This window comes from Canis lupus, chromosome 18, assembly GCF_048164855.1.
Source record: "Canis lupus baileyi chromosome 18, mCanLup2.hap1, whole genome shotgun sequence".
In the NCBI taxonomy this organism is placed as follows: Eukaryota; Metazoa; Chordata; class Mammalia; order Carnivora; family Canidae; genus Canis; species Canis lupus.
This window is the reverse complement of record NC_132855.1, coordinates 6,772,701-6,800,459: the sequence shown is the minus strand read 5'-3', so window position 1 is coordinate 6,800,459 and position 27,759 is coordinate 6,772,701. Positions and strand designations below refer to the sequence as shown.

The 27,759-nt window shown below is 39.2% G+C and overlaps 1 protein-coding gene across 12 annotated transcripts in view; it reads left to right on the top strand.

Moving 5' to 3' along the window:
* Positions 1-27,759, top strand: part of MDFIC (MyoD family inhibitor domain containing) — a 291,638-nt gene that overhangs the window by 188,205 nt on the left and 75,674 nt on the right. For 9 of the 12 annotated variants that reach the window (XR_012010594.1, XM_072783398.1, XM_072783399.1 and 6 more), the window contains one exon: positions 18,724-18,846. Coding sequence is in view for 11 of the 12 variants with exons in the window: in XM_072783398.1 (XP_072639499.1) it covers positions 18,724-18,846 (123 nt within the window). In the remaining variant the exon portion in view is untranslated. The other 3 variants (XM_072783400.1, XM_072783401.1, XM_072783397.1) reach the window with 3 other exon arrangements.

Here is a 27,759-nt window from a genome sequence, read left to right as displayed (position 1 = left end):
CCCCGAGCTGGGGACTTCTGCGCACTTAGCGTGACTCCAGCAAGTTCTCTAGGTCTCCCGCCCGGGACCCGCAGCCGGTAAGAGGGCGGGATCGGCCGGTCCCTCCACCCCGCCTTGCTTGGGCTGCGGGGGGCGGGGGGAGCCTGGAGGACGCGGTGGCCTCTCTCCTAAGCCTCTGCGTCTTGGGGCCTGAGACTCCCAAGTGTGGGGTCGGCGGCGCCTCCCTCCGGGCCTGGGCCCGCGGCCCCGCGCCCGCCGCTGCCGCGCTCGCAAGCCGCGCGCTCCCGCTCCTCCGGCCGTGTCTCGCGGGCCGCCCCGCACCTCGGGGGTCTCACAGGTTCCTGTGGCCCGTTGCTCTGCGGAGGCTCACCCTGTGTCTCACGGACTGTTTTCGTTTTGAAATAAAAAACATGCTTTAAAAGAAACACCTCCCAAGAATGAATTAACTCCTTTGTGTTCTTCCAGAGTGTAAACACAGGCGACCTATAAAGAAAATCATCTTGTTCCTGGGAAACTTCCCTAGTAAGCTTATAAACAAGTCAGGCAATAGCCCTCTTTTTTTTTTTTTCCTCTCTGGAAGGTAACATACTTTAGGTTTTCTGCAGCCACAGTGAACAGGGCCTTACTCTTCTGATGTATTTTCCTCTAAGGGTGGCTCTGATTTTTAAAAAAAGTTCTGACACTGATATAAGCTAAATAATTTTCCAGGTCTCAGCAGCCTGCTTTATACTCTTGATTTTAAGCATATCTCATAGCTTTTCTTTTTCTTTGACAATAATGTAGTCAGCTCCTTGGGATTGTTTTCGGTTTGGTTTTGTTTTTGTCTTAAGGCAGCAAAAAATGGAAAAGAAGAAGTTAATGTTGAACTCAGAAAAGGTGAAAGCAGAAAACATCCATGGCTAAATTAAAATGTTCTGGCATTCCGGGCTGTTAAATTGAATTATGTTTTATCATTGCTTTGTTTTTTTGTTGTTGTTGTTGTTTTGTATTGTTTTTTTTTTGCTTCTAAACAGTGAGTCATTTTTTTCTAAAGAGAAAATAGAGTGCATCAGAGAGCTAGAATAATAAACATATTTTCCCAGAAGCAGCCCATGTTCTGCACGTTGTATTGCCAACAGGGTCATTTCCCTGTTAGGCATGCTCCTTCATAGGTTTACCAACTCATTGATGTTTATGTTCACACTTGCACTGTTAATCACTATTGTTAAACAATGCTTATGTCAAAATCCATATCAAATACACTACAAAAACAGATTTGACAGAGTGATTATCTACAGTGTCCAACTTTAACAATGCATCTTTAAGGTCAGAATTTGCAGTGGTACTTAATGTACCTGTGCAGATGCATTGCTGTAAAATACCACATGATCAGACCTTATGAAATCTAGAATGTTCTGAGGTCGAGCTGACGACATAGGGACACCTACATTATCAGTGTGAAAACTCTTGGGTTATATTGTACCTAACTATTGGCCGATCCTCAACAACATAGTTATATAGTGCTTTTTTTATTCATCTTTGACTCACATCTTTTGAATAGGCATCAACTTAAGTCTAAGTATAATATAAAGTTGATTTTTTTAAAAAGGAAACTCCTCAGAATCTTGTTGAATACTGTCTCAAGCAGATTTCATAAGGTGTAATTGAAAGACAAAAAATCTTGGACTCAGTGGGTAGGGTACAAGATTCAAGATGCAGCCTTCCATGGGTAGGTTGGTTTTATTGGTAAAGACATTAGCAAATAAAGGAGCTTTGCTCACAGAGCATTCTACTCTCAAGCTCTTGAGTTCTTTTATCCTCTTCCTTCTGTCCTTGGATTCTTTTATCATCCTTTCAGAAGAATGGTTTAATCATTTTCTGGTACAATGTGGCTGCTTAGTTAATTGAAAGTTAATTTAAAAATTTCATATATTAAAATCAGTGAGAAAAATGGAGCGTTTTATGAAAATTAGCAGAAAATATCTTTTCATGAAGGGGACATACAAGGTCAAGTCTTACCTTATAAGCAAAGATACACAGATGACAAGATAAAATCCGTACATATATTACTGCATTATGATGAGCTATCCATCCTGCTAACTAAGGGCATACAATGTTAAAGTTAAAAGACGTTTTAAGGGGTCTCTAGTGAACTCACCATCAAATCTAGAATCCAGTCTTTCAGATGGTTGTTAGAAACCTACAGTGTAACTCTTACTCATCAACATTCAGAGTTAGGAAGGTTTTCCTTATTAATAGCATACTTCTCTCTCTTTAAAATTTCTACCCTTTTCTTGTGATTCTGCAAGGAAAATTCTATTGCTTTGAAAGCATTAAAAATATTTTCTGTGTATTTCGAAAATTGTTACAGAGCAAGGATAGAAGCTCATATGCTTCAGGCTATAAGCAGGAACCAGGACAGATGTCAGAAGATAGGGGAGCAGCAGGGATTGCGAGCCTTGAGAAGGCTCATGGGCCAGGAGGCGGTACGGCTCAGCTCCAGCTCATTGTTGCCATTTGGGCTAATATCTTCCAATACTTCAAGAGACACTGGAAATACAGATTTTTATGTATCATCTCTCCCTCTCTAAAAGTTGGCAATTGATTAAATACAATTTTTGTCCAAGCCAACAAAGCAACCACACTTTCAGGCTGGAAATGGCCTCTAGGCAGCTGATCTGCTATCTCTGTTACAGAAAATAGAACATAAACACGTACTCACAACTATTATGCAGAGTACCTGTATAATTGTCCTAGTGGGTAGATGATTTGGACCAAATTTAATTTCGTTGTAAAAGAGAGTGGATCTTGTGTATGTGGTACATCTAATTGCCTTTTTTTTTTTTTTTTTGGATTAATCATCCTAAAATTCATTGTGTTATCAACATGGAAAATGTAGGTACTTACCTTTTTGTGCAGTAGTTACTAGAATCCATATAATGGAAAGGGCTTTTTAATTAAGTGCTTCATTCATACCCTTGTGACTTGTAATTAGGATTTTTAGGAATAATTTGGTCCAACTGGCTCACTCTTTAGAAAGGATATCCAAAGAATTTAAGTGACTTGGCCAAGGTCTCATGCAGTCAGTAGAAATCGGGGTAGAACCACAAATTGCGGAATATTTATCACTGTGATAAATGTAGTTGAAGTAGAGAATCAATATAACTGTTTTCTACGGATGGATGAATTGAAGATAATAGGCTTTGGATACTGTGAATCACTTGAGCCTGTTCCAGTCCCTGCATCACCCCCCGCCCCACACCCACCCCATTGCAGTTGCCAAGACTTAGTCTGTTGGACTGCGAGTGCTGGAATATACTTTAATGTGATAATGTGTGATTTAATGCACTCTTTTCTCTTGGGAGAGTCCTCTGAGACTATTAGGCAGACTTTTCATAGCAGGATGCAAAATGCCAGTGAAGTTAATTAAAAATAATTTAAAATAGAAGCTAGGGAGAAAATCTTCGAGTTGAAATTACATAAGAAGAGCTTTGACTTAGAAGCTTAGCTGAGTTGTCAGGAGTTTATAGTGGCTAATCAGATTTCCTTTATGGGAAGCCTGTTTATTTCAATTTATGCAATGTATGCTTGTGATACCCATAGTCTTCTACTTGTATCATACTGTTTTTTCCTTCCGATTAAGGATGGCGTTTCTCAAAGTGTGTCATCTTTGGATAGCTTCTATCTCTGGTTCCAGTCGGCAGTGATTGTGCCCTCCAGGAGACATTTGGCAACAGCTGGAGACATGTTTAGTAGACATACAGTGAATGGAGCGGGTCCTCCCGGGATCTGGTGGGTAGAAGCCAGGGATAATGCTAACTGTGTTACAATGCACAAGACAGAGCAGCACCTTACAACAAAGAATTATCTGGCCTAGAATGTCACATGCTCTCCTAATTTCTCAAGACAACTGGCATTTGGGCCCCACTCTAGATTTAAAGAATCAACCTCTGGATGGAAGGCTCAAGAATCTGCATTTTTACAGGCTCCAGGTATTCTAGTTGAGAATCATTGTTTTAGAGTCTTTTTTTCTGTAGAAAGACAAGTTATATTGATAGATTTCTAATAAGTCTCTTTTTTTAGTAGAAAGGCTTCAGAAAACTTTTAAAAAGTCTCTTTTTCAAGTTCCAAATTTTAAATCCTATCACTCCCATATATAGTCTGTATTACTGCTCTTCAGCATTTTTATTACATACCTCAATTAATAAAAATAATGCTGAGCATTTATCTCCAAAGAACTTTCTAAAGTTCTGTGTACTAGAATACAAATCTATTGTGAACTAGAAAAGAGATACTTAAATAGGAATTGTAAATGGATGGGATAAAAATGAGTGAAATAGATATTTTAATATTTTCTTCCACCACCTCAGTAGGTATTCTCGTCCTGCCACCTTACACTTCTCTTTGGAAATCCCAGGATTGTAGAATAATAAGGAAAAGAGTGCATAATTTGCATATTACTTGCGTTCACTTGTAAGTGGAGTTTTGGGATCTTGATTATCCTTTCTCTTAGAAACAGTAATAAATTGAACCTTGCAATGTGACAAATACAGAGAGAAATAGACTGAATGAAATCGGAGTCTTGCAGAATGATGGGGCAACACGTTCATTCACCCGTAACCATAATGCAAGGTAGACTGATAAGTGCTTTAATAGATGTGCAAAGAAAGTGTAATGGTAGGGATGCCTGGGTGGCTCAGTGGTTGAGCGTCTGCTTTTGGCTCAGGTCATGATCCTGGTGTCCTAGAATTGAGTCCTTCATCAGGCTCCCGGGGAGCCTGCTTCTCCCTCTGCCTCTGCCTCTCTGTGTCTCTCTCATGAATAAATAAATAAAATCTTTAAAAAAGAAAGAAAGAAAATGCAATGGCTGAACATGGGAGAGAGAAAGTATGTCTAGCTGGGGCATTTGGGAAAACCTCAAGGAAAACTTTGATTTGAGTTGACGAAGAAGCATAATCGTAGGACTCAGCTCTGTGGAGATGGATGCCAGAAAAGCAGAGCTTGGAGGGGATTACTACAGGATGTTGAGTACTTCAGTAAGCCTATTGGATGGTCTTTATGAAGGAACAAAGAGTGAGATAAGGTTGAAAAGAAAAACTAAGGTGATTTTTGAGGATGACCCTAATTCTCCTCAGAGGTGTTTGTATATCCTTTCTGTTGACAGTGATGAACTATTGAAAGTTCTTGAGAAAGACAGGACCAAATTGGTGAGTTTAGGAAAATAAATCTGGTGGCAGTGCAAAGGATGTTGTTGATGGGAGGGTCAAGAATGAAGGTAGTGATTATCCAGGGGGCTATTACAGTCACCTGACAAAAGAGGACATAAGGCAGCACCAGTAAGAATGGAATTAAGAAAATGAATTTAAGAACAATGGCAAAAGTAGGATAGAGTTCTACTTAGCTGTGAGAGCTCCTTGAGTGCTTTGATTTTTGTCATCTGTGAATCTCCTAAAGCATGGTGTCTAAATGTTACTGAATTCAGTTGATAGAGTGGGCAACATATTTAATATGGAAGATGCTGGAAAGGTAGAAATTTCAGGTCATCCATGGGTTTGCCTTTTTAGCCTGAGTGGAAACCTAGGGAGGAGATGTTGAATCATCTTTTGCTCATATTGGTTCCTGGAACTTAATCCAGTAAGCCACTGAAAATTAGAACTCATGCCTAGGAGAGTAGTAAGGGTCAGGCTCCCAGGCTCAGAGTTCACTACCAGGTAGCTGATGGATGAGGACAAGAGTGAGAGAGAGGACTGAGGAGCAGATTTGGAGGCACGACCACATTTAGGGAGGAGAAGGGAAAAGAATGCAGAAAGAGTCCAGAAAGATTGGTTACAGAAGCATTAGAAGTTTAGTAGTCGTGGAAGATGAAAGAAGCTTTGGTTTGGTAAAGGAGAAGCAAGATGTATAAAGGGCTTCGGTTGGATGGGTGCATTTTGAACGTGATCACCATGTGCTAATGGAAAGAGATCAGAGGATAGAGAGATTGAATGAATGCAAGGGTATGCAGTACAGTGGTAGTATGGTGGGGCTGTGTAATTGAAAGAGTCAAATTCTGGGACAGAACAGGACAGAGACCCATCAGGAAAATGGAGAATATTCCCTGTTCAGATGGGCATGGGAGAAAATGATGAGCCATAATCCAGAGAAAATTTGATATAAAAAGATCGTGGGAGGCCAGGATCTTCTCAGCAAAGTAGATGGTAACATTTGCTGAGAGTAAGGGTTGGGGGGGGAGGGCGGTTAGGATGAGTCAAGAAATTTGAGATGTGTGGAAAAGATTTCAAAGAATGAAGTATTCAAGAGGGATTCAATCCGGGGCAAACAAAAGGGCTGCTCAGTAACACTGGGGGCTTAACTAAGAATGAATGGCATGAATTTTGAGTGGACACGGTCAGCATGGTTGATTGCCTTTCTCAGCAAGGAGCATGAGGGAGCTTGAGAATAGAAGCTGATAGAATGAATTTTTGGAATTAGCGTAGGGTTGGAGGTTGGCAGGGTAGAAGCAGTGGGGAACAAGGGAGGAAGTTAGCGCATGTGGGGGAAGTATGTTTGTTCTAACTGATCTTGTGTTCTAGGGTACATGGGGAGCCCAAGAGACCAGAAGTGCAATTGGCAGGCCAAGGTTTCTGGCCAGCAACATCCATGCCTGTTGGCCTTGTTTGGTTAGTTAATACAGAAGGATTTTTTGTTTGTTTTTTTAAATAGATTTATTATAAATTTTATATACATATACATAATATATATTGTATATTATTAATATGCTATTGATATTTATAATATTATATATATTATATATAATTGAATGACCTTTATAGGGCTAGTGGAGAAATTGAAATTTTTGGGTGTGTAAGAGCCTTTCCTGTTTCTTTGTACCTTATTTCCTGGATCTTGTTCAGGTGATTTCATGGAAAGTTCTAATAGCTGTGTGCAGTTATTTTACTAGCATTATATTTTTGTGATAATAAAAGATTTGGGGAAAATAAGGAAGCATAAATTGACACAATCTAAAGTTAAGCCATTTGCAAATGGAAAATTAGAATGATACAATAACCCCACAAAGGAGAACAATTCAACCAAATTGTCTTTCTGAGATATTGGAATTATTCTAGTGTATGTAAAGGCGAGAGATGCGATTTTCATGTTTCTGTTTCTAAAGGTCTTTATCATCGATTTTGATTATGGGAAGAGTGCTGCTGCACTGGTTAGACTCTAGATGTTTGGATAGGTGGGTGTTGTTGATTCATTGCAGTAGAGGAAGGGAGCTGCCATTCTTCCTGCTGTCTGAATCTTACACGTTATTTGTGCACCAGTGCTTTGGATGCCGCTCTCTGTATTCTTTATCTTTGTGTCTGGATGCCGCTCTCTGTATTCTTTATCTTTGTGTCTCTCTTTTCCCCTTCCCTCCTCTCCTTCTTTCCTGAAGTTATTTACACTTTTTGTATCTTCTTTTCATACCAGCATACAAATTCTGAAGAAGGAAAGCTTTTAGCCTTGCTTTTGAAATTGAGTTGTATTTAAAGTTTCTAATTTAATCAGTTAGGGTTCACTAAGTAGCAGCTATGCACAGAGTTATTTTAACATTAATTTCGTTTGTGGTTTCTACTTGCAGTCCACTTCTGTTTTCAGATTTACACCCACATGATCTGAAGTAAGATGATTCATATGCATGTGTTTTTATGCCTGAGTTTCCTAGTAGTTTCAGGAGTGAAGCCTGACATTAACTTTCTTACCAGCACGTAGATTTCATTATGGACAGTTTGAAGAGAAACACTATTAACAGATATTTTTGTGTGTGCCTACTACGTACAAAGTCCTGTGAAGATTAAGAATGTGTAGTGCCTGGTTTGCCCACAAGGAATTCATGTGAAGTAGGTGAGAGAGAGGATGAGATATAAATGTGCCAAATTAAATGTTAATTCCTTGTCTAAATATCAGTTCAAGATTACGACAAGGACCATGTGACAGATTAGTTTATGGCCAGTTGCCAGCCGACTGGTGCAGCACACACATTCAGAGGTTGAATGAGAAACTCAGAATGGTGAGAGAGAAGTCCGTTTTGTCTGGGCTGGACTGCTCGTGACCCCATCTGAAGAATATACAGTTTGTAGGCCTTTTTGGTTTGGATGATGCAGAGTTGAGCACTAAAAATAAAGCAGTTTGTGGTTGAGTATGTGACAGGCCCTCTGAAGGCAGCTGGCACAGTACAAAGGAACCGGCTTCTGCTCTGAGATACAGTCCTCCTACTCTTTTCCAGGGTGGATGAGCCCTTGATCTTTTGGACTCTGTGAATGTGGACCTACTCTGGACTTAAGTTTTTCTATCACTTAAGTGACATGCATTTTCTGAGGGGTATGGTTATTACTCTTTATTTCTCACTGATGAAATTCTGGAGCGTGGGAATGGGGTAGGAGCTCACATTAAAATATATGCAACGTGAAAATAGATGCCAGTTTTTCATCAAGGTGCAAAATGAATTTAATCTTTCTTGAGCTAAGGAATAACATACTCAGTATTTCTGGTTGGAAGAGTAAAGGATTGGTACCGGTAGTTGGCATAGGGAAAAAAAAAAAGTATACATCTGAGAGAAATTGGGAAGTTGTAACTTCCATAATTGATTATGTTGGGACAGGGAAAAGAGAGAATTGAAAGATGATTCTGTGAATACCACTGACCACGATGTAGACTACAGTTGGAGAAATCGTCAGGGACAGAAGAGAAGTGATGAATTTTGGGAAATGTTGAATTGGAGTTGCTAAAGATCGATTCATGTAGAGTTGAACTTTCCGATCTATAGATTAGCACATGGGTCTAGAGTAATGGATCTATACAAGTCCTTCTCCTAGAGGTGGTCATCATGGACCACTGCAGAAGTTAACGAGATCACAAAGATTGTGGAGACAGAATGGATTGTTTGTCTTAGAGGAGAATCCAAAGAAGGCAGTGTCTCAAAGAAATGATCCAGAAGGCAAGGAGCCAGGTTAGCGAATTCTGTGAGTGGCTCTGGTTTGGGCCTTTAGGAGAATGACCGGAGAGGATACATCCCCTGACCTTATAATCCGTGTCCATCATTCTAAAGTCTAAAATTTAAATTCCAATGACGTTCTCATTCTCTTATTATCTTATTTTTGGTTTCACTGCTATGTGACATGCTCTTCTTCATCCTCTCTCACTGACTTATATCAAGATTGGACTCAAATCATAGTTTTGAAAAGCCTTTATAGATGAAACAACCCCCTTTGGTTCACTTTTGATTTCCGTTGGCCTTCATTTTCATAATAGTGAAACAAATTAAGGGTCCACCCGCACCTGATAGAACTGAGAGGTTACAGAAAAATTTTAGAATTATGGCCGTTACAATAGTGATCATGAAAAAAAAAAAAAAAAACTAAAGATGGGTGTGTGACATCATTTAAAAAAGAGGGAAGATGTCAGAGTCCTCAATTCCTTTTTGTAATAGGCTTAGTCAATTGCTAAGTGAGAGAGCTGCTGTGGATATGGCCTCCCTGGATTCTCACAGTCAGTACGACAAAACTCTTTCATAACAGCTTTTTAGACAATAGGAAGGAGACTGTCCTTCCCATAGGGGTGAGCAGGATGTAAAAAAAGGCCCTGCAAAAGCCAGTGAAGGAATTGAGGGTGTTTGCACAGAGAAGATAAAGACACAAGAGCATGAGGTATTTTCTAGTGAGAGACTGTCATGTGGAAGGAAGATTAGACTTCGATTGCAAAGAGCAAAATAGCAAAATAGGATGAATAAGTGAAAAATACAGGGAAGCAGATTTTAGCTGTGAGGAAAGTCTTTGAATTGTCAAAGCAGTCCAAAACTAGAGTGAGAGGTGCACTGAGGCAAGTCCCCGTCCTGGAAGCATTCATGCCTACGCTCCTTGGCTTGTTCTTGGGAATATTGGATGCTGAGGGTGTTCATCTGAATTCAGGCTTATCAGGTTGATCTGAGACCTCCAAAAGCCCGTCTGGCTCCCAGTTCCATAAGCCGGTGTTTGGTTTTAGTGTGAGCATACTTGGTTAAAAGAACACAATTCAACATCTGTTTGAAGAGATAGGGGTTCACTATGCTTCAGGGTAGGTCATCTGAAAATCTGTTTTTAGGACAAGGAACTGTAGGTTTAGTCCCCTCTGTCTCAAACGGAAGAGATAGAGGGGACTCAAGTAATGTGTCCTGGTCACCAGTATCAGCTTGCTCTCACCTCTCCTGCTCCTTCTGCCATTTATTTAGAGCCCTGATTTACTGAGATAATACTGGAACTATTACTGGATTTCATACCTTTTCATTTGCATAGTCATATTCAATTGTATATTTATCTAAATTTGGAATTTTTCCACATGGCTATGTGTATAACCCGCTCTGTCTATCCCCAGCCTGTGAACTAGTTGAGTCATGTCATTTTTATCACTCTTGAATTTCAGTGCACCTCAAGCTTCAGAATGCCTAAGAAGCCCTTTGAAGGAATGCCTTTCAGATTTTACTCAGAAGTGTCCCGTTTCAAATTATCGGTAACAACGAATTGATTAAATTAAATTGATTTAGGTATTTATTTCTATAAACTTGATTATAATGATCTGTGCTTATATAATAACTTTACTGCCTTACAAATTATGAAACTTTACGCATATGCTCATTCATCTGTTAAAAATGCTTTTGGTTATCTTAACCTTTTTTGGACAATGAGATTTTAATCTATCTTAGAACATTAGGCAAAGCAGGTTGGCTTTGCTATGCTTCTTGAAGGTCATTAGGCTTGAGGGTTTTGTAGATTTGTTTGTGTTTTTTTGATGAGTGAAGAAGTAAAATACCAGAGCCTCAGGTCTTCCTGAGAGCTGCTTTATCTTTGGTTTTTAGAGGTTACATTTGGGAAGCATTTGTACATTTCTACATTGTTCTGAGCCTCTGGAACAAACAGACCCAAATTTTTTACTTTGCCCAGAGATTTTAGTCTTGGATTATTTGAGATTTCTTTTTTCTTTTTTTGTGTGTGTGTATATATATATATATATATATATATATATATATATATATATATATATATATATATATATTTATTGGAGTTCAATTTGCCAACATACAGTAAAACACCTAGTGAACACACATAGATCATCTGAAATAATATCAGTATTATTTTAAATATATTTTTTAAAGATTTTATTTATTTATTCATGAGAGACGGAGAGAGAGAGAGAGAGAGAGAGAGGGAGGGAGGGAGGGAGGGGGGAGGAACAGACACAGGCAGAGGGAGAAGAAGGCTCCATGCAGGGAGCCCGATGTGGGACTCCATCGGGGACTCCAGGATCACACCCTGGGCTGGAGGCGGCGCTAAACCACTGAGCCACATTTTAATGGAATACCGGTATTTTAATGGAAGAGTAAAAATCGTTTAAAGCAATTTTGTTTTCAGAAAAAGGAAGTATGAATATACATTACATAGCAGTAAGGATATACATCTTACATAGATTATAAATGACTTGTCATAGATTATTATCAAATATTGAACTGGATGCAGTTCTAACATGCAGAAGCCCCCAAACCCCCTTTAAGCATAAAGAAAGTAACTTTAGGGCAGCCTGGGTGGCTCAGCGGTTAAGCATCGCCCTCGGCCAAGGGCGTGATCCTAAAGACCCAGGATCGCGTCCCACCTCGGGCTCCTCTGAGCCTGCTTCTCCCTCTGCCTGTGTCTGTGTCTGTCTCTCTCTCAGTCTGTGTCTCTCATGAATAAATAAATGAGTCTTTAAAAAAAAAAGTAACTTTATAACCTTTATATACAAATATATGTGTATTTTACGCAAAGTTTTATGAGATTTTATAAAGATTTCTGCCAAGCACCATCTTTTATAGTCTTTCATGAAATAAGCAAATAAAGTATGGATAACAAGTAGAAAATGTATTTGATGGTTGGCTTGTGCATTTACATATACCTCTGCCTAGTTCAGCAGCATGTTTGAGGTAGTTTATAAGAGTACATTTTAAAAGAAGAATAAAACATAGGAATGGAAAATATAGGTATCTGGGAGATCCAAACATGGGGGAAAATCGAAAAAACAGGGAGACTATAGGGTCAGATTCACTCAATTTTGTCTGTAAATTTGGGTCAGAAAGAAAGCATTTTCTTTAATATGTGTATCAGGAAAAAAAAATTATAGCTTCTCAGAGGAAGCAATAGTTTTCCTTATACTCAGCCTGGAAACAGATTTCTTGCAGGGTTTTTCACATAGGGATTACTGAATAGATACTGCCCTCAACAGCTTCCATATAATAACTTTATGCCAAGTTTTTAAAAGATGCTTATTGTAGTAACAGTTAGTGAGGTAATAATGGAAAATGGGGATGAGCCCTTATTATATACCGGAAACTCTGCTTCCCAGGTATGATTCCATTTATTTCCACATCCACCTTATGAGGTAGATTCTGTCGTTGTTCCTATTTTGACGAAACGAATTTGCCTAGGATCCATAGTGTTTCGTGGTGGGCCCAGGTGCCCTGATTTGAGATCCTTTGCTTTTAACCACTTCTAGAGCAAAGTACAATTTAGAGATGGTATTTCTGTACCAAAGAATCTGATGAGTCTTTTTTTTTTTTTTTCGTCAGAAAAGACTCAAGATATCTCTGAACTTTTGTGCATGACAATATTGTCTCCATTTCTTGGAAAACTATGGCACATACTGAACTTCAAAAGCTCATTAGTAAGTTTGAGAACTAATCATCCTCATGCAGCATGACTAGATTCCTTTACTATTATGTGCTAACAGCATTTAGCTATTGAAGGGAGTATGTTTGCTTAGTTACAGACTGATCTGAAACTATATCCCTCTTCAGTAGTTGGAACTGTTGTCTTTTAGAGAAGTTTACATTTACTGTTTCTACCTGCAGTGGGCAGAACTGGGACTAGTTATAAATTATCCAGTAGCAAATTTACATTCAAAATAATTAATAACTTGCTAATGAACCTAACTGACCAAGAGTAGATGTGTTTCTTTGTGAGGTGTCCATTCCCTGGAATTTTGAGGGGCTGAATGTTGCAAAGGGTCTTTCTACACCACGTACAGTATGAAATTAGCTGAGCTGCAAGATGTTTTCCAGCTCTTTTATCCTATTTTCAACTGACTATCTGTCTGTAAGACTCATTCTGTATTCTCATCAGTAAAATGGAGCTAACGTGCTCTTTCTTAAAATATCATTGACGGTTCTGAAGATCAAATGAATATTATATATTAAAGTCCTTTGAAAATTGCTAAAACTGTAATTGCACAAATTCACTAATTTACTCTTTCAACAAAAGGAAGTATTTTTTCATTTTTTAAAAACTTGTTTAACAACCATACACCAGCTGAGTGGTTGTTAGGTGGCATAGAACATAATATTATATTGTACATACATTAATATCTAATTTGCTTATTTTTAATGCGCTTAGATTATTTTCTTTTGTTAACCACTATTCAACTAGGTTGAACTCTCTGAGGTAAGTAAAATTCTCATTCTCAAAGTTTTACATTTGGATAATACCAACTTGGTAAAATAGTATAGAATTTTAAAGTAAATAGAAATTCTGTTTGCCTGGTTCATTCTCCTCCTTCTTCAGCAGGAATGAGTGAGATTAGAGAGAGATTACTTCCCACCATCCATATATACTCTTCTTCAGAAAAATAACAAAAAAATAAAGATCCTATCTTGATCCTATAAGATAGTTGTTTCTGTGTAGGACATATCTTATTTAAATACGTCGCTTAGGGGTACCTGAGTGGCTCAGTGGTTGAGTGTCTGCCTTTGGCTCAGGACATGATCCTGGGGTCCTGGGATCAAGTCCTGCATGGGGCTCCCTCCAGGGAGCCTGCCCTCGGCCTATGTCTCTTCCTCTCTCTCTGTGTGTCTCATGAGTAAATTAATAAGATCTTTAAAAATAAATAAAAAATAAGTAAATGGGTCTTTAGAATCCTTATTTTTTTTCCCCTCTGATTCTTTTGCTTATTCACACTTATTTTCTTTGAGAATTAACTCAAATCCAATGCCTCACAAAGGCTTTTCTTTGATTTCCTCCACTCCATTCTAAACACCCTTCAATGTGTAAATGAAGCTTTGGCTCTATTGTTTAGCCCCTTTGCAGAGTCAGATTTACAGAATTTTAGAGACAAAAAAAAAAGCCTCTGCAACTATCCAGCTCCATGCCCTCATTTCCGGTTGAAGAAAATGAGCCCCAGCCACACAGCTGGTCAGTTTCTGAATCAGAATTATAACCCAGGGCAGTTTTCATTAGCTTTGGTTTTGTAGTTGCCTGTTTGGTGTATATGTTGGGTCACCCCAGCTAGAGGATTATTTTGGTCGGGGACTGAGGTTTTTGTTTGTTGTTGTTGTTGGGTTTTTTTGTTTTGTTTGTCTGTGTCGTCCGTCCCGTCCCCCCACCCCACCCCCCTGCACCCCCACCCCTTGCCAGAGATTCCTTCATGGTTCAGAGTAACTAGAATTCTTAGGAAACCAGCCTTTTGGAAGCAGCCGCCAGTAGTAGGCAGCTATTCTTTGGTCTAGTGCTATCTTTAAAGTGTCTTCAATTTTTATTTTAATTTCTGAAACATGCTTCTATATTCATCCATTAGTAGAACTGATCACTGTTATCTGTGGCTCAGATTTCATATTCTCATAGTTGTCCTGACAGGGGGACAGGACTGAATACCTCTATACTATGAATGAAGCAAAATTGCATTTTCTGATTACTTGGAGTACTGCGACGAGGTGATGAGAAGCAGGTCTGTATCTCAGTGTTTAGTAGGCTTTCCTGAGTTTTCTCTAAATTGTGTAGAACAGAACTTAATTAGAACAGTATCCCCTACACCTAGCCGTGTATGATGATAGAACTCCTCACATACCACCTGAAATGGGACCTCTGAGGTTGGGACCTATGCATTTCTTTATTTAATATTTTATTGATGAGATAGAAAGCATGAAGAGGAGCAGAGGGAGAGGGAGAAGTAGACTCTCTGCTGAGCAGAGAGCCAAAGGAACATGGGGCTCCATCCCAGGACCCTGAGATCATGACCTGAGCTGAAGGCAGACACTTAACCAACTGAGCCACTCAAGCACCAGGGACCTGTGTATCTTGATGTTTAAGGATCTCAATAGTAGAGAACCACTGGCACAAAAGAACGGCATTACTGAGATGATGAAGGTCTCATTTTAAGGGAAAATTGTTAAGTTAGGGAGGAGTGCTGGTTGGATGTATGTACAGAATTCTTGTGGAAAGGTACAGACTGACCTCCTGCATCACGAAGTTACTTGATTACCTATGGGATATATCTTGAGGGACCACGTACTAGTTGAATGGCAACTACAAACCTTCATAAACCCAGAAGGGAAGTGCTTAAACCAGGACCGTGGTTGCTTCTGCAGTTCAGAAGTAACACTGTAAACCTACACTGATCATAGAAATGTGCTATCGGAAGCCGCCCGTTTGCCATCTGAATGAGTAGTGGCTGACCCAAAATATTGAAAGTTGTTATAAAGTTGGTTCTGTGGCTGGACGTTGTGGTGCTCATCTTGCAATTGTCTATCGATTAACTCTTCCTCTGCCTCAGTACGTTTCTTCAGTGTTAGATGTAACTGCGTAGCATTTATGAGGCTGCCATATATGCATTGCATTAAATAGTAAGGCTCTGTTAAAAAAATAATTTATGTTTGTTACAAAGTTGTACAGGACTCAAGTGGTCACGGAGGTTTAGTTTATAGATGTGGAGTATTGGCAAAAGTCAACTTTATTTTTACACTTAGAACCTTTTCAGGGCCTTGCTTTGGGCTGGGTGCTGTGGGGTCATAGCAAAAAGCTGAGACCAACTTTTGGGCCAAGACAATTACTTTTCAAAGAAGGCAGAGTTGGATAGACTGATGATTGTGATTTGATAGTAATTATGTTTTACTTATTATTTCTTGAATATAATGGGACAGAGAATGATAGTTTTTATTTTTTTAACCCAAGGAGGACTCTAACTCTAGAATTTCACAGATAAGGAAACTTAAAAAAAAAAAAAAAAAGAAAAAGTGAAAACTGTGCCTTAAAGCAGAAGGAACTTTATATTCCCCTTACTAGTGGGTCACTACTAGATCCATGTGTATATGGACCACATGACATTTTCATTTATTCAGTGGAGAGTCTAGAGGGCCTGTGTTGAGCACTTGAATATTGGACATGATTCAAATGTGAGTCAAGTGTGTCTAGAGGCTTTATTCATACCTATTTTCTTTTAGTCAGCAATGCTTCATAATGCCCTGGTTTCATGAATTAATTTTAATGGAATTAAACTTGAACAGCTCAAAATTATATAATTAATTTCATTCAGCTTCAATTAAAGTTACTAATTGAATCAAGCCTACTAGCATGACACCTGGCGGCAGTTAGCTACATAACAGTGGCAGCAAGTATGTAGGACTTTGCTGATGAGCTAGTTTATGTATACTAGTGAGTTTTTATAAAAAGCTCTTCTGTTGATAATCTCAGAAAGGCCTTGAGTTGACTGTAACAGTGGAAAGATTTCTGGAGTTGTTTAAAAAAGTAAAGATTTTAATTGAAACTAACACCTCTCAGGAAGATTACATTTTCTCTAGGATAATGCTGAGTAAATGTTACATAAATCTTCTAGAACATATTGGTTTAGCATGCTTCTGATTTATATTTTACTGCTATATGAATATGGTTATGCTTTCTGAAAATACTTAGCATTGAAGACTCTGCTTTTTTTTTTTTTTTTTTTCCCAGGGATTTTAGCCTCTGGATTTAGTCCTAAGTGGGTGTCCATCTATTTTCATTTGTTGAAATGTGTTTCATGGCAGAACTTTTCAATTGTTGTGAAATCCCCATGGTACATGAGAAACTTTTGCATGTGCAGAAATTTTTTCCTTCCACTGGAAATGTTAACACAGTTGACTAACAACTTCTGTTTGAATCTCTTTCCTTTCCTTGCTTCCATGGCTTGACATCATCCAACTTCTCGTCCTTCCCTGACTCCTTTCTAATTATACAGACCCCTCTTGGTACTCTTATTTTAATGCATTAACTCTTGATGAGCCCATTCACTTCAACGGCTTTAGCAGTCAAGTTTAGGAAGATCAGTGTTTCCAGCTATAATGTGATTTACTTATGATTTGCAAATTCAAATGTGCAATATAAAATTCATCCACTAAACCGTGAAGTCCATGAAGGCCTGAGCCACATCTCACAGTCTTTTGCATCCTCACTGCCTAGCACATAGTCTGAACATGTCCTATGTACAGATATATGTTTTTTAAAGTAATAAATTATTTTCCTCGTCTCTATGTTTTCCCAGTCAAATCCTTGACCAGGAGTGCTCCATCATCTCCAATCCCATCCTCCCTGATTATCTGTGCAGATCTCTGGCTATGTTATCACATCTACCTCCTTTTCCGTCTTGTCATTCAGTTGGTTGAACTCTAATTAAACTGAACTATTCTAAATCTCTCTTAGTTTCCCTTCTTCTCTTCTCCCTCTTAGGTACATCCATACTCTAGCGATTCTCAAGGACGTAAGTGTAGTAAAATTACCGAATTGCACCACTGCCAAATTGAAATAGAATCTTTGGTGGGGCCCAGAGCCCAGGAATCTGCTTTTTTTTTTTTTTTTAAAGCCCCCCAAGTGAGTTAAAATGCAGTCAGAAGTGAGACACTACTGTGTACAAATGTATTAGTCTACCTAATACATGGTTCTGATAAGGCACTTCATAAAGCTTTAATGGCTATTTTGACTTACGTATCTTGCCTTTAAATTTGATCCAGACTTCTCACCCTCACCTTCACATTCAAATATCCATGCTGTGTCTCTAATCAGACCTTTCCAGTTCTATCATCTAATGTCCCCTTTAAAGTATTTCACACTCCAGAGAGTTGGAACCTTTGGTTGTGGAGTTTGCCCATGCCATTCTCCTACCTGGGATGGCCTTTCTCCCATCTCTGCTTTCAGAATTCCTGCTTATGTTTTAAAGACCATCCAACATGCACCTCTTGCTCTACTGCTTTTCTTGAGCTCTGAATCTGGATGAGTTTCTTTGGCTTCCTTTGAACGTCTTTAGTGCTCTGGACCTCTTAGAACATGGATTTTACCTTGTGTTGTAGTAGCCTTTTGATTGAGTGATGATGTTCCTGATAAGATACTACTTTTCCTTCCTGGCCTTCCTCCTGAGAACCCATAAACCCGTGTATAAATCTCCCATCCTAAATATCCTTCCTTTCTGAAAAAGAGGCAAGGACTGTGAAAACACAGTCCTTGCCTCTTTTCCCAAATTTCCACAGAGAGAGCTCTGCACTCTCTGCTTTCTGTACTTGCTCACACTTCTCAGTGGCTCCTCATTCATCTGCTGGCTGACTTTTATCCCAGTCATTCCATGAGCTCTCTTCTTTGGCATGCTTTCCCTGCCACACCCGTCCCCTAAATGTATGGACTTACTTTCATCCTTTACGTGACCGTTCCACATGTCTCTGTCATGGCAGACCACTTGTGTTACCATGACTTATTTATAATAATCTTAACAGGTTATTTTTACTGTGAATATATTTGTTTCTTTGATACTCGTCACATGGTAGGTGCTTAATAAATCTATTACTGCTTCAGTAACCTATGCAACAATCAACAGAGATGCTGCTTCCATTTTCTTAAATTATGGCAGACTTGGAAGCATTTGGAAGAAGTCTTAAAATAGAAAAATAGGTAACATTTAATAATATGTATCTTTTGTTTTATTTAGAAAAATGTGATAAAGAAAATGCTGAGAGAACTATAACTCAAGCTACCGATAGCTGCTTCTCACGTGGAGAGATGCAAGACCAGCCCGTTTGGGGAAATTGTTCGGATGACGAACTCATACAAAGTGAGTATCTTTGGAGAAAAATCAGAGTGATTTGGGTCTATGGCTGTGATAATATGCTTTCTGTTAATTATTCCATAATACTCTCTTGGAAATCTATAAATCAACAGAGTTTCTCTGTAAATATATTCATGAATATTTTAAAATGTAGGGCTGAAACTAAATAGAAGTAATACTGTTTGTCCATCTTCATCCTTTAAAAAAAAAAGGAAGAATTGACCTCTAAATTTTGGATTAATTCTCATAGAGATAAAAATTTGTTTTTGAGCACTGACAAAGTATAATTCCAACAACTCTAAGTGGACTGTGAAACTAAAAAGATAAAGACAGAGAAAAAGGACAGTCAGTGGTTCTTTGGTGATACCATTCCTGTTCCTGTTCTTATGGCCAAATGATTCTAAACCGGTTTTCTTTTGTTGTGTTGTTGTTGTTTATAATTAACATTTTTAGTACCACTTGGTTTCTTTTTATTCTCTTCCTCTTCCTGAAAGTGCTCTATAAAGTATATACAAAAGCTGTGTGATATTGTCATTTGACTGTGGGAATGCCTGGCAACAGCCGTATCTTTCGGGTGCTATTCAGACTGATTCTGTGTCGGGTTCTCCTGTGTAGACCTGGAGCTTTCCCCCGGTAGGCTCAAAAGTTGAATTTGCCATATAACGAATTATTCTCTGTAGTGAGCATGTAAGTATAAAGATTATTGCAGTGCTGATGGGGGAAGCTTGATCTTAGTTTCAGAATTCATACCATTAAAGGGAAAGGATTTGAAATGAACTTTTCTTCCTGTTGTCTATACCGGTTACATGGACAGTGATTTAAAAAAAAAAAAAAATACCGTAAGTTGCATGAAATAGTTTCTCTTTTGAGATAATGATGGTTCGGCCTGTACCAAGGGATGCTTGGTACAAGGGAGCATCCGGGAGCCACCGTCTGGTTTTCCTAACACACACTGAACAAATGCAGAGACAGAGCGCTATGGCCCCCTCTGAGAGGGCTGCTGGAAGACGGACAGCCCAATGGATATCCAAGAGAAAGGCCAATGACAGAAATGCCACTCCTGGCCAAAACACTGTTGGCAAGAATTTCCAAATACTTGCGGGTGACTTCGGACTCTGAATTCTGATCACAGATTTCAGAAACTGTATTTTTATCCTCTATCTGGTCACACTTTTCTAGGCAAAGGCGACTTTGTTGGGTCTACAGAAAAATCTGATATCTGGGTTTGCCAAAACGGAACGTTTTATGTCATCTTTAAACTCGCCTCAAGTCTGGCTAGCACTTCAAAGTTTGACACTGTGATAGCTTCTGCTGTTCCAACTGCCTGACACTAAACTCCACAAGGCTGTCTGGATTTCCTCCTTTGGCCTTCCCTGTAGAGTAGGTGGTCATCTCTGTGTAATTCACTGTCTATCTCTCTTAACCCCACAGTGAGGGAGGCATGTATTTTCCTCTCAGCATTCAGCACATTTAGGGGGGCCCAGTAAAAAACTTTTGTCATAATAATAAGCCCTGGAAAGAAGGTCCTGGCTCAGAGTTGCATGGGGGCAGAGGGGAACATCTGCGGTGAGTCAGGCCCGGGCTGGCTCCCATTCCAGGAGTCCTGTGTGGCTCCCTGAGCACTGTGGAAGAGGCCGACAGCTGGCTCTCATGGAATTGATTTTAGTGTTCCCACTGTAGCGCGAGGTTGGCTGGATACAGGGATCATCAGAAAAATGAGGCCGGCTGGGGTGTGGGAACATTTTCAAATGCACAACCCACTCTTTTTCCAAGCTTCCATGGGACAGCTCAGCTGCATAAGCAAGCAGCGGAGGGGAGTGAGTCTGTTTAACAGGCCTTCTTTTGCTCTATCTATTCTTGAGAGTGGTTAGAAGGGCTGGCGGCTCACGGCTGCATTGTCCCGGATGGCTGCTGCTTTCTTTGTTGGACGTTTAAGGCGTAATTTATAGGGGACTGTTAGCTGTCAGTGTGATGAGGCTGTTTTTACTTTTCTGAGAATAACTGAGCTCTGGAAAGTCAAGGGAGTGGTTGCTTTGGAAATTGTATTCTAATTAAAGGGTGTATTCTCAGGCCTCATAAACGAGATCCAAGCTGAGAATAATTTCCAAATTATTCTTTGAACTTTAACCCTGACCTCAGTGGACCACCCACTTGTGGCTCACACTTGGTTCATGCTCCACACAGAAGTTCGAGCTTTGTGCGTCTTCCCTGGTCCTTCTAGAAAACATTGCAGGTGGCAGACCTCAGGTACAGTGCTCTCAGGGCCTGGATTTCAAATTGGTTGCCCTTGAGTTGCTAACTTATTACAGAGAATCCTTTCTGGAAGTTATAAATAAAAGAGAAGAAATCCATATGGAATCAAACATTTCGAATAAATAGGCCACACACAATCTGGTCAGGGAATGTGCATTGTGATTCTCTTTCTTATGAAATTTAAATTTAAAAAAAATTCCAACTACTCAAGTTGGTTTAAAAAAAAAACACCTAAATCAGTAAAGAATTAAAAACGTAATGGAGGTTTTTGAGGAAATTTTATGATCAGAAGGTTTTATTTTTTCATCTTATGAATTTTCTTTTTACACTTTAAAAGGGATCCATATTCTGAGGAAATGTTTTGGTCTATAATTTCTGGAATGGGGCTTATATTTTAGAGTTTATATCTTTTTATGAGAACACGAGTTCAGACTTTGGCTTTTCCCCTCAGATTATTGTATATAATTCAGTATATAATTTGGAGCTATGCCGTGTTTTTATCATCACTGTTCCTCTGAATTGGTAAAATAAATGTGGCAGGGAAATGACACCCTCAATTAATATTAATTTTTCTATTTAACCCATAATATGCATAAACTGATAACAGGCAGTAGGCAACATTTCATGTTTTAATTAGACTAGAAAAGGAACAGAAGTAACATTTTGATCTTAGTCTTTGGGGGGATTTCTAAGGTAGGAAGGAGTGTTGTGTGAGTGTGCCTGTGTTTATACTCAGATATGTGTAGTATTTTCCTTTAATTTAGGTCAAATTCTGCTCTAATTATTTCCTAGAGAGAGAGAGAGAGCACGCTTCCATTTTTCTTTGTTCTTCTTTCTAAAGTGCCTCAGGTCTCTATTGCAGATTTTTCTAGGTCTTTCTGAAAATTCTTATTACTTAACTTTATCCTTGGACATTGCTTTTACAGAAACGTCTCCTAATTCTAAATGTCATTACTTAACTCCAGAAATTTTCCTCAGCTCCTCTTCTGAAATAAATTTCCCATTAAATTAAACTATTTCGTTCAGCTAATTCTCTCCTTTGTGATTTTGCAGAATTCCCATGATCTGAAGCAAAGTCAGAATGCTCCACTTAAATGGTAATCCTCATTCTAGTTAACCCATTTATTCATTTTGAAGAGTTTTTAGCTCATAATAGTAAGCACTTAATTGGTAGTAGAATGCAAGCTGCTTCTCTAATTCACACTTGTCTCCTCTTTATGGGGCTAATGCATCCTACGTTTTCACCAGTCCTGCTCTGGAAACCTTCCTCTTGGCATCCTTGGAGTTTCCCTTCAACACCACCAGGCTCGGTTCTGAGGAGCTCTGTTACTTCTTTGCTAAGACTTTGACAACTTACCTCTGATCACTCCTTAGAGAATATTACTTTATCACTTGAGGGAATGCTTCTTCTATGTCAGATATTTTTAAAAAGGCAGATATTCAGGCATACTGTTTATATACCAAAAACATTTCTTACTTGATGATAAGGAAAGAGCATGAGAGATTTGGATTTAAATTTTACCAGCAGTTCTGATGTCTGAATGCACATTATAGTTCATATTATTAATGTTTACCTTTTAGAATTCACTTTATATAAAAGAGGACATAAACAAGCCCCCAAAATAAGTACCGCCCAGTAAGATTGGGGGAAATAGCTTTCGTGTTACATTTCTAAGGTGATCTGGAATTCTCTCTTAATATTGTGTGCTCATTCATTCTGGGATCCCATATTGGGAGTAAGTCTTTGTGATTTCATCTTGCTCAGTATCTTTTCCTCCATTTGTCTCTCAGAAAAACTCTCTTTTTAAAAAAAATACGCTGACCAAATGGTTATGTAGCTGCAGTTGAGATGCTTTGGCTATCGCTGTCAAGAAGAATCTTGAGCCATAAGTTATTCCAAAATCCAACTCGTGATTTGGTTTCAGGATTGGGTGGACAATCATAAGCTCTTTGTGATGGTTACCTGTGTTTATCTCATTGATCAATGACCACCATTAGGCTACATTCTAGAATCCACCTCAAGTTTACTGACACGCTTCTTCCTTAGAATGCATTATTCCACGCTCATCTGGATTTTGATCAAGATGTAGAGAGAACCATTCCCCATGTTTTTGCTTTGGGCATCTTACAGCTCAGGGTCCTGGATGCTGACTGCCAGGTTTGGATCCTGAGTACATGATTATTGCTGGTATTGGGTAAGTTACTTAAACTCTGATCAGATTTCTCATTTTTTTTAAATGGAGGTGCTAATTCTGTATATCTGGTTGTGTTATTTTAAGGATTATATGAGAAAATGTATTTTGTGTGCTTAATTAGCAGAGAGCTATATGTGTAAACCTTGAATGAGTTTATTGGTTTTCATTATTACTATTCTCAGGCCCAAGTATCAGTTACAAAGCTTTGTTTTGTGTTTTAGGGTTTTCTTTTTTTTTCTTCTTCTTCTTCTTCTTTCTTTCTTTTTTTCTTCCTTTTTTCTTTTTCATCCATGATTCCAATGAGTTGCATGTCCAGACATACTGGGTATATAGACCCATGTCTTCTTGAGATTGTTGATTTGTGTGTATGTCACAACAGTAGGCAGCACACTGGATGCTACATGGTTTATGCTCGATAAATGCATAAGAAGCACATAGAATTAATGAGGTTTTTTACCCATCTTGCTTGTATTATTTCAGACTTTAAGGTCCTCTCATGAACATTCTAAACCAATACATTCTTCCTTTTATTCCTTCTAACCCCCTCCTTACTCCCAAGCCATACATGATTCATTCATGTCAAATTCCAAATATTTATAGATGACTCTAAGGATATTCAGGCAGTCAAGTCATAGGTTTGACTGCTCTTCTCTGATAAGTCCTTCTGAAGAGTTCTCAGTGAACTATGGCAGTGCTGTGAATAACATTTCACTGTCTGTGAATATGGGCAGAAATGGCACTTTATGTAGGACCTTTTTTGGTTCCCTATTTCTTCTTTTTCTTGGCTGGCTAATAAGAAAAGAATATGAGACTAATTTCGTCCCTCCCTCTGTCCTTCACTCCCTCCTTTCTTCCCCCCATCCCTCTATCCCTCCATCCCTGCAGCCCTTCCTCCGTCCCTCCCTCCATCTCTTACTTACTCCCAACCTCTTCACCCCACTTCCTTCTCTCCCTCTCTTCTTCCTTCTCTTATCTTTCTCTACCTTTTTAAACTAGTTTTTAAATGCTTTGTGTTCTGTAAAGTATAATGTGTGTTGTTGCTGTTGGTGTTCTTACTATTCCTGTGAATGTTTTAGTTGATGACTTTACCCTTCACCCTTACCCTATACCATGACTTGTTTCATTTCCAGTCTCTCTGCTGCTGCCCTTTTGTCCAGCGTTTTCAGTCTCTTTCTGATATCTCTAGAATCTTTTGGTCTTTATTGGGGGAGATGAGATGGTATTGAGTTGAAGTGATAGATGGGGTTCAGTGAGGGAACCAGATTTATTCCTTTCCCATTTGGGAGTTTCTTTGAGCCTCAGGGAGGAACTGAGGCCTGGGAATTACCTCAGAGATCACCCTGAAAATGCTAACCACCAAAGAAATAACTAACATTGTAAAGATCAAGACCATAAATGCTGCGGTCTAGATAATTTTAGTTCTCAAACCTCCCAACTTCCTGGAGCTGAACACTGTGTGAATTTACACATAAATTATTCTTTGTAGAGCATGTTATTCGTGGATAACTTTCAGGATTAGGAGTCAAAATATAACTTCTAAAGCTGAATAAGAAATCAATTACATTAAGATGGAGTGTTACGGAGTGCTGACCCGGTGTTCTGTTTGTGATAGAGCGATGAACAGCACAGGTGTGGTCTCTGCGTTCAGAGTTTATAGTCTTGAAATAATGTGTGTTATGAGTGCTGTGATGGGAAAGGGCAAGCTGCTGTATTTTCACATTGGAGAAACACAGAGTCTCACATTGGGGAGAGGTCAAAGAGGGCTTTCCAGAGGGAGTGATCTCTGCGGTAATGCCTAAAGGGTTAGCCAACTCAGGCAGACCATGGGAGTGGATGGAGCCATAGTGTCCCAAGCCCCCAAAACAGCATACTTATAGGTCGAGAGGTAAGAGGTCAGCTTGAGGAGAGTTGCAGAAGTTTTGTGTAAGCTGAGATGTAAAATGTTCGAAGAAAGCTGGAGAGCGGTGAATGGCAAAGAATCCGTTAGCGGAGGGTTAAGGGAAGATGGAAAGTATTGACGGGAGTAGTGACTTAAGTAGGTTTATGTTTTTGTTTGCCTATATTTTAGGATGATTACTGTTGCAGTAGTTGGAATATAAATAAGAATGGGAAACCAAAAGTATCAGGAGACCAACTGAGAGACTGTTGTGTTGATCCAACTTAGAAAGCTATGTCTTGGAAGGGGTCATGGCAGATAGGATTCTACTTTCGGTGGTGTACGATCAGTGAGATATATGGGGTAGGCAAATAGCAGGTGCTGGTAATGAAACCAGAATTTTTAGTTTGGACAGATGATAGTTGTGATGAAAAGACAGTAGGGCAAAGGATTTAAGGACATTGTCCAAAGAGGGTTTGAAATTCTGGGCTGTGGATGTCCAATGGGTTGAGAAGGAAGTAAAAACAAAAAAGGCCTAACAAATAAGAAAAATAGCCAGAGAGGCTAACAACCCCCAGGAGGTTTCTATTTCTGAAGACACAAAACAGAACAGATATCAATGGAGTACGTGAACAGGAGAAGTGGAAAGAGATGGATTATGAGAATGGGAAGTAAGAATTTAAGATTTTTGAAGTGGAGCGATCCCTGGTGAGGACAAGGTGTAAGATGGCGGTTGCAAGGATGGGTGACTGAAATAGTTTCTTCCAAACCCAGAGTGCTAGATTTAGAAGAAATTTTGGAGGCTTCATAAAAATTACCCTGTTCAGCAAGTGGGGAAACATCCAGAGTTTTGTTTCAATCAGTATGGCCAATAAAAGGCAAAGCTGGGGCTTGTCTAGGGTTTTTTTTGAGTCTCAATCATCTGAATTCCTCTTTGAAACTGAACAGTTTAGGAGAGGCCAGCAAGTTGGTGATCTCTGGTTCTTTCTGCTTTGCCCTAAGATTAGTCACCTGTTGTAGAGGAATGAAAGAGTAGTTGATATTCTCTAAGCTGAGGACTCTGAGATGAATGAAAAATAGTGCGTGTTGTTTGGAGCTGCTGATTGGCTTCATAGTAAGAGTCAGAAAGGTCTTCTCTATCTATTCAGTAACATACAAAATAGGGATTTTTAAAAAAGATATATGTAATTGTCTCCTATACAAATGTGTGTATCTATATAATTTGTATCAAATTATAGGTGTATGTATTTTTTTTTTCCTGAATAGAAGTTGTCTCTTCACAATAGTTACTTTTAGGGAGCTCTTGAAATTGAGTGGAGATGTACTGGTGAGGAGAACTTTCACTTAATATTCTATATACTTTCCTCTGTATCATTGATTTTTTTCCCCCTTGGAGTGAATTATTTTATCATACTAGAAGCAATAGTATTTTAAAAAGAAAATTTCCCAAATAGCAAAAAATACTAGGGTAAGGGCCCAGCTTCCCAAAGCTACATGATAGCCCAGTCACCTGTGAGAAGTGCTTCAAGTCACAGATAAGCTAGGAGATTCAGATTCCTTCAGGCTCTGCAGGAGACAGCACCAGCTAAATAAATTGGTGGGTGGGGTGTGTGTGGACTATAGCGCAAAATGAGAATTTGGATCCCCTTATTCAAACAGTGTGAATTTCAAGATGGCAATGGCAAGCATTAAACAAGCTCAGGGTCCTTCTGAGCATGGGACTCTGTTACTCCTCAGACACAAGTCACATGGCCATGAAGCTGGGCCTGGCTGGAGGCATCAAGGTAATAGGGATTCAGTTCTGGTAAGCAAAAAAGAATACTGTATACCCATTTTACAATTTGCTTTTTTCAGTAAGTCTCTGAAATTGTAGAATGAGGAAGTTTTTCTGGGCTGGGCAGATCCTGCCTTTGTCACAAGTATAAGTAGCTTGTATATTGGTACTTGGGACAATTGCCATGCAGTGGACTCTTGAAGGCAGTGGTTGCCAGCTTTTATCCAGCCACAGGAGGACCGAGGCTTGCTTCTGGCTTCAGCTTTATCCACGGCACAGCACAGGAGAGGGTGTATGAGAATGAAGAGGGTTGGTGGAAATCCCTCCCCACTCCTTCCCCTCCATCTTAGCACAGCTGGGAATCTGTACCATGATTTGTTCTGGGTTGCCTTCAGTGAGTCTTTCAGAACTCAGTGGTAAAGCTATGCTCCAGTTTTCCATCAGAAGCTGGATTCTTCTCAAGTCCTAGGGTTCCACAGTAAGACACCCAAAGTCAATGAAATTTCTTTTAAAACCCTCTGATGCTGGTACTAGAGGGCAAAATTGCATTAAGTGAGCTAGAGAAGAGAGTGGGTGGAGAAATTTGTTCTGCGCTGGAATATAATCTAATTAAGTACATTTCCCATGGTGCTTGAGAATTTGGAATGGGAAATTTAAGAAGAAACAAAAAGATTCCCACCATCTCAAATTGTTATAAATAATTGATTCATGCCAGTGTGATCTTGAGATTGTATTTATTTATTTTTAGAGAGAGAGCAAGCATAAGCCAGGGGGAGGAGCCGAGGGGGAAGGAGAGAGAGAAGAATCTCAAGCAGACTCTG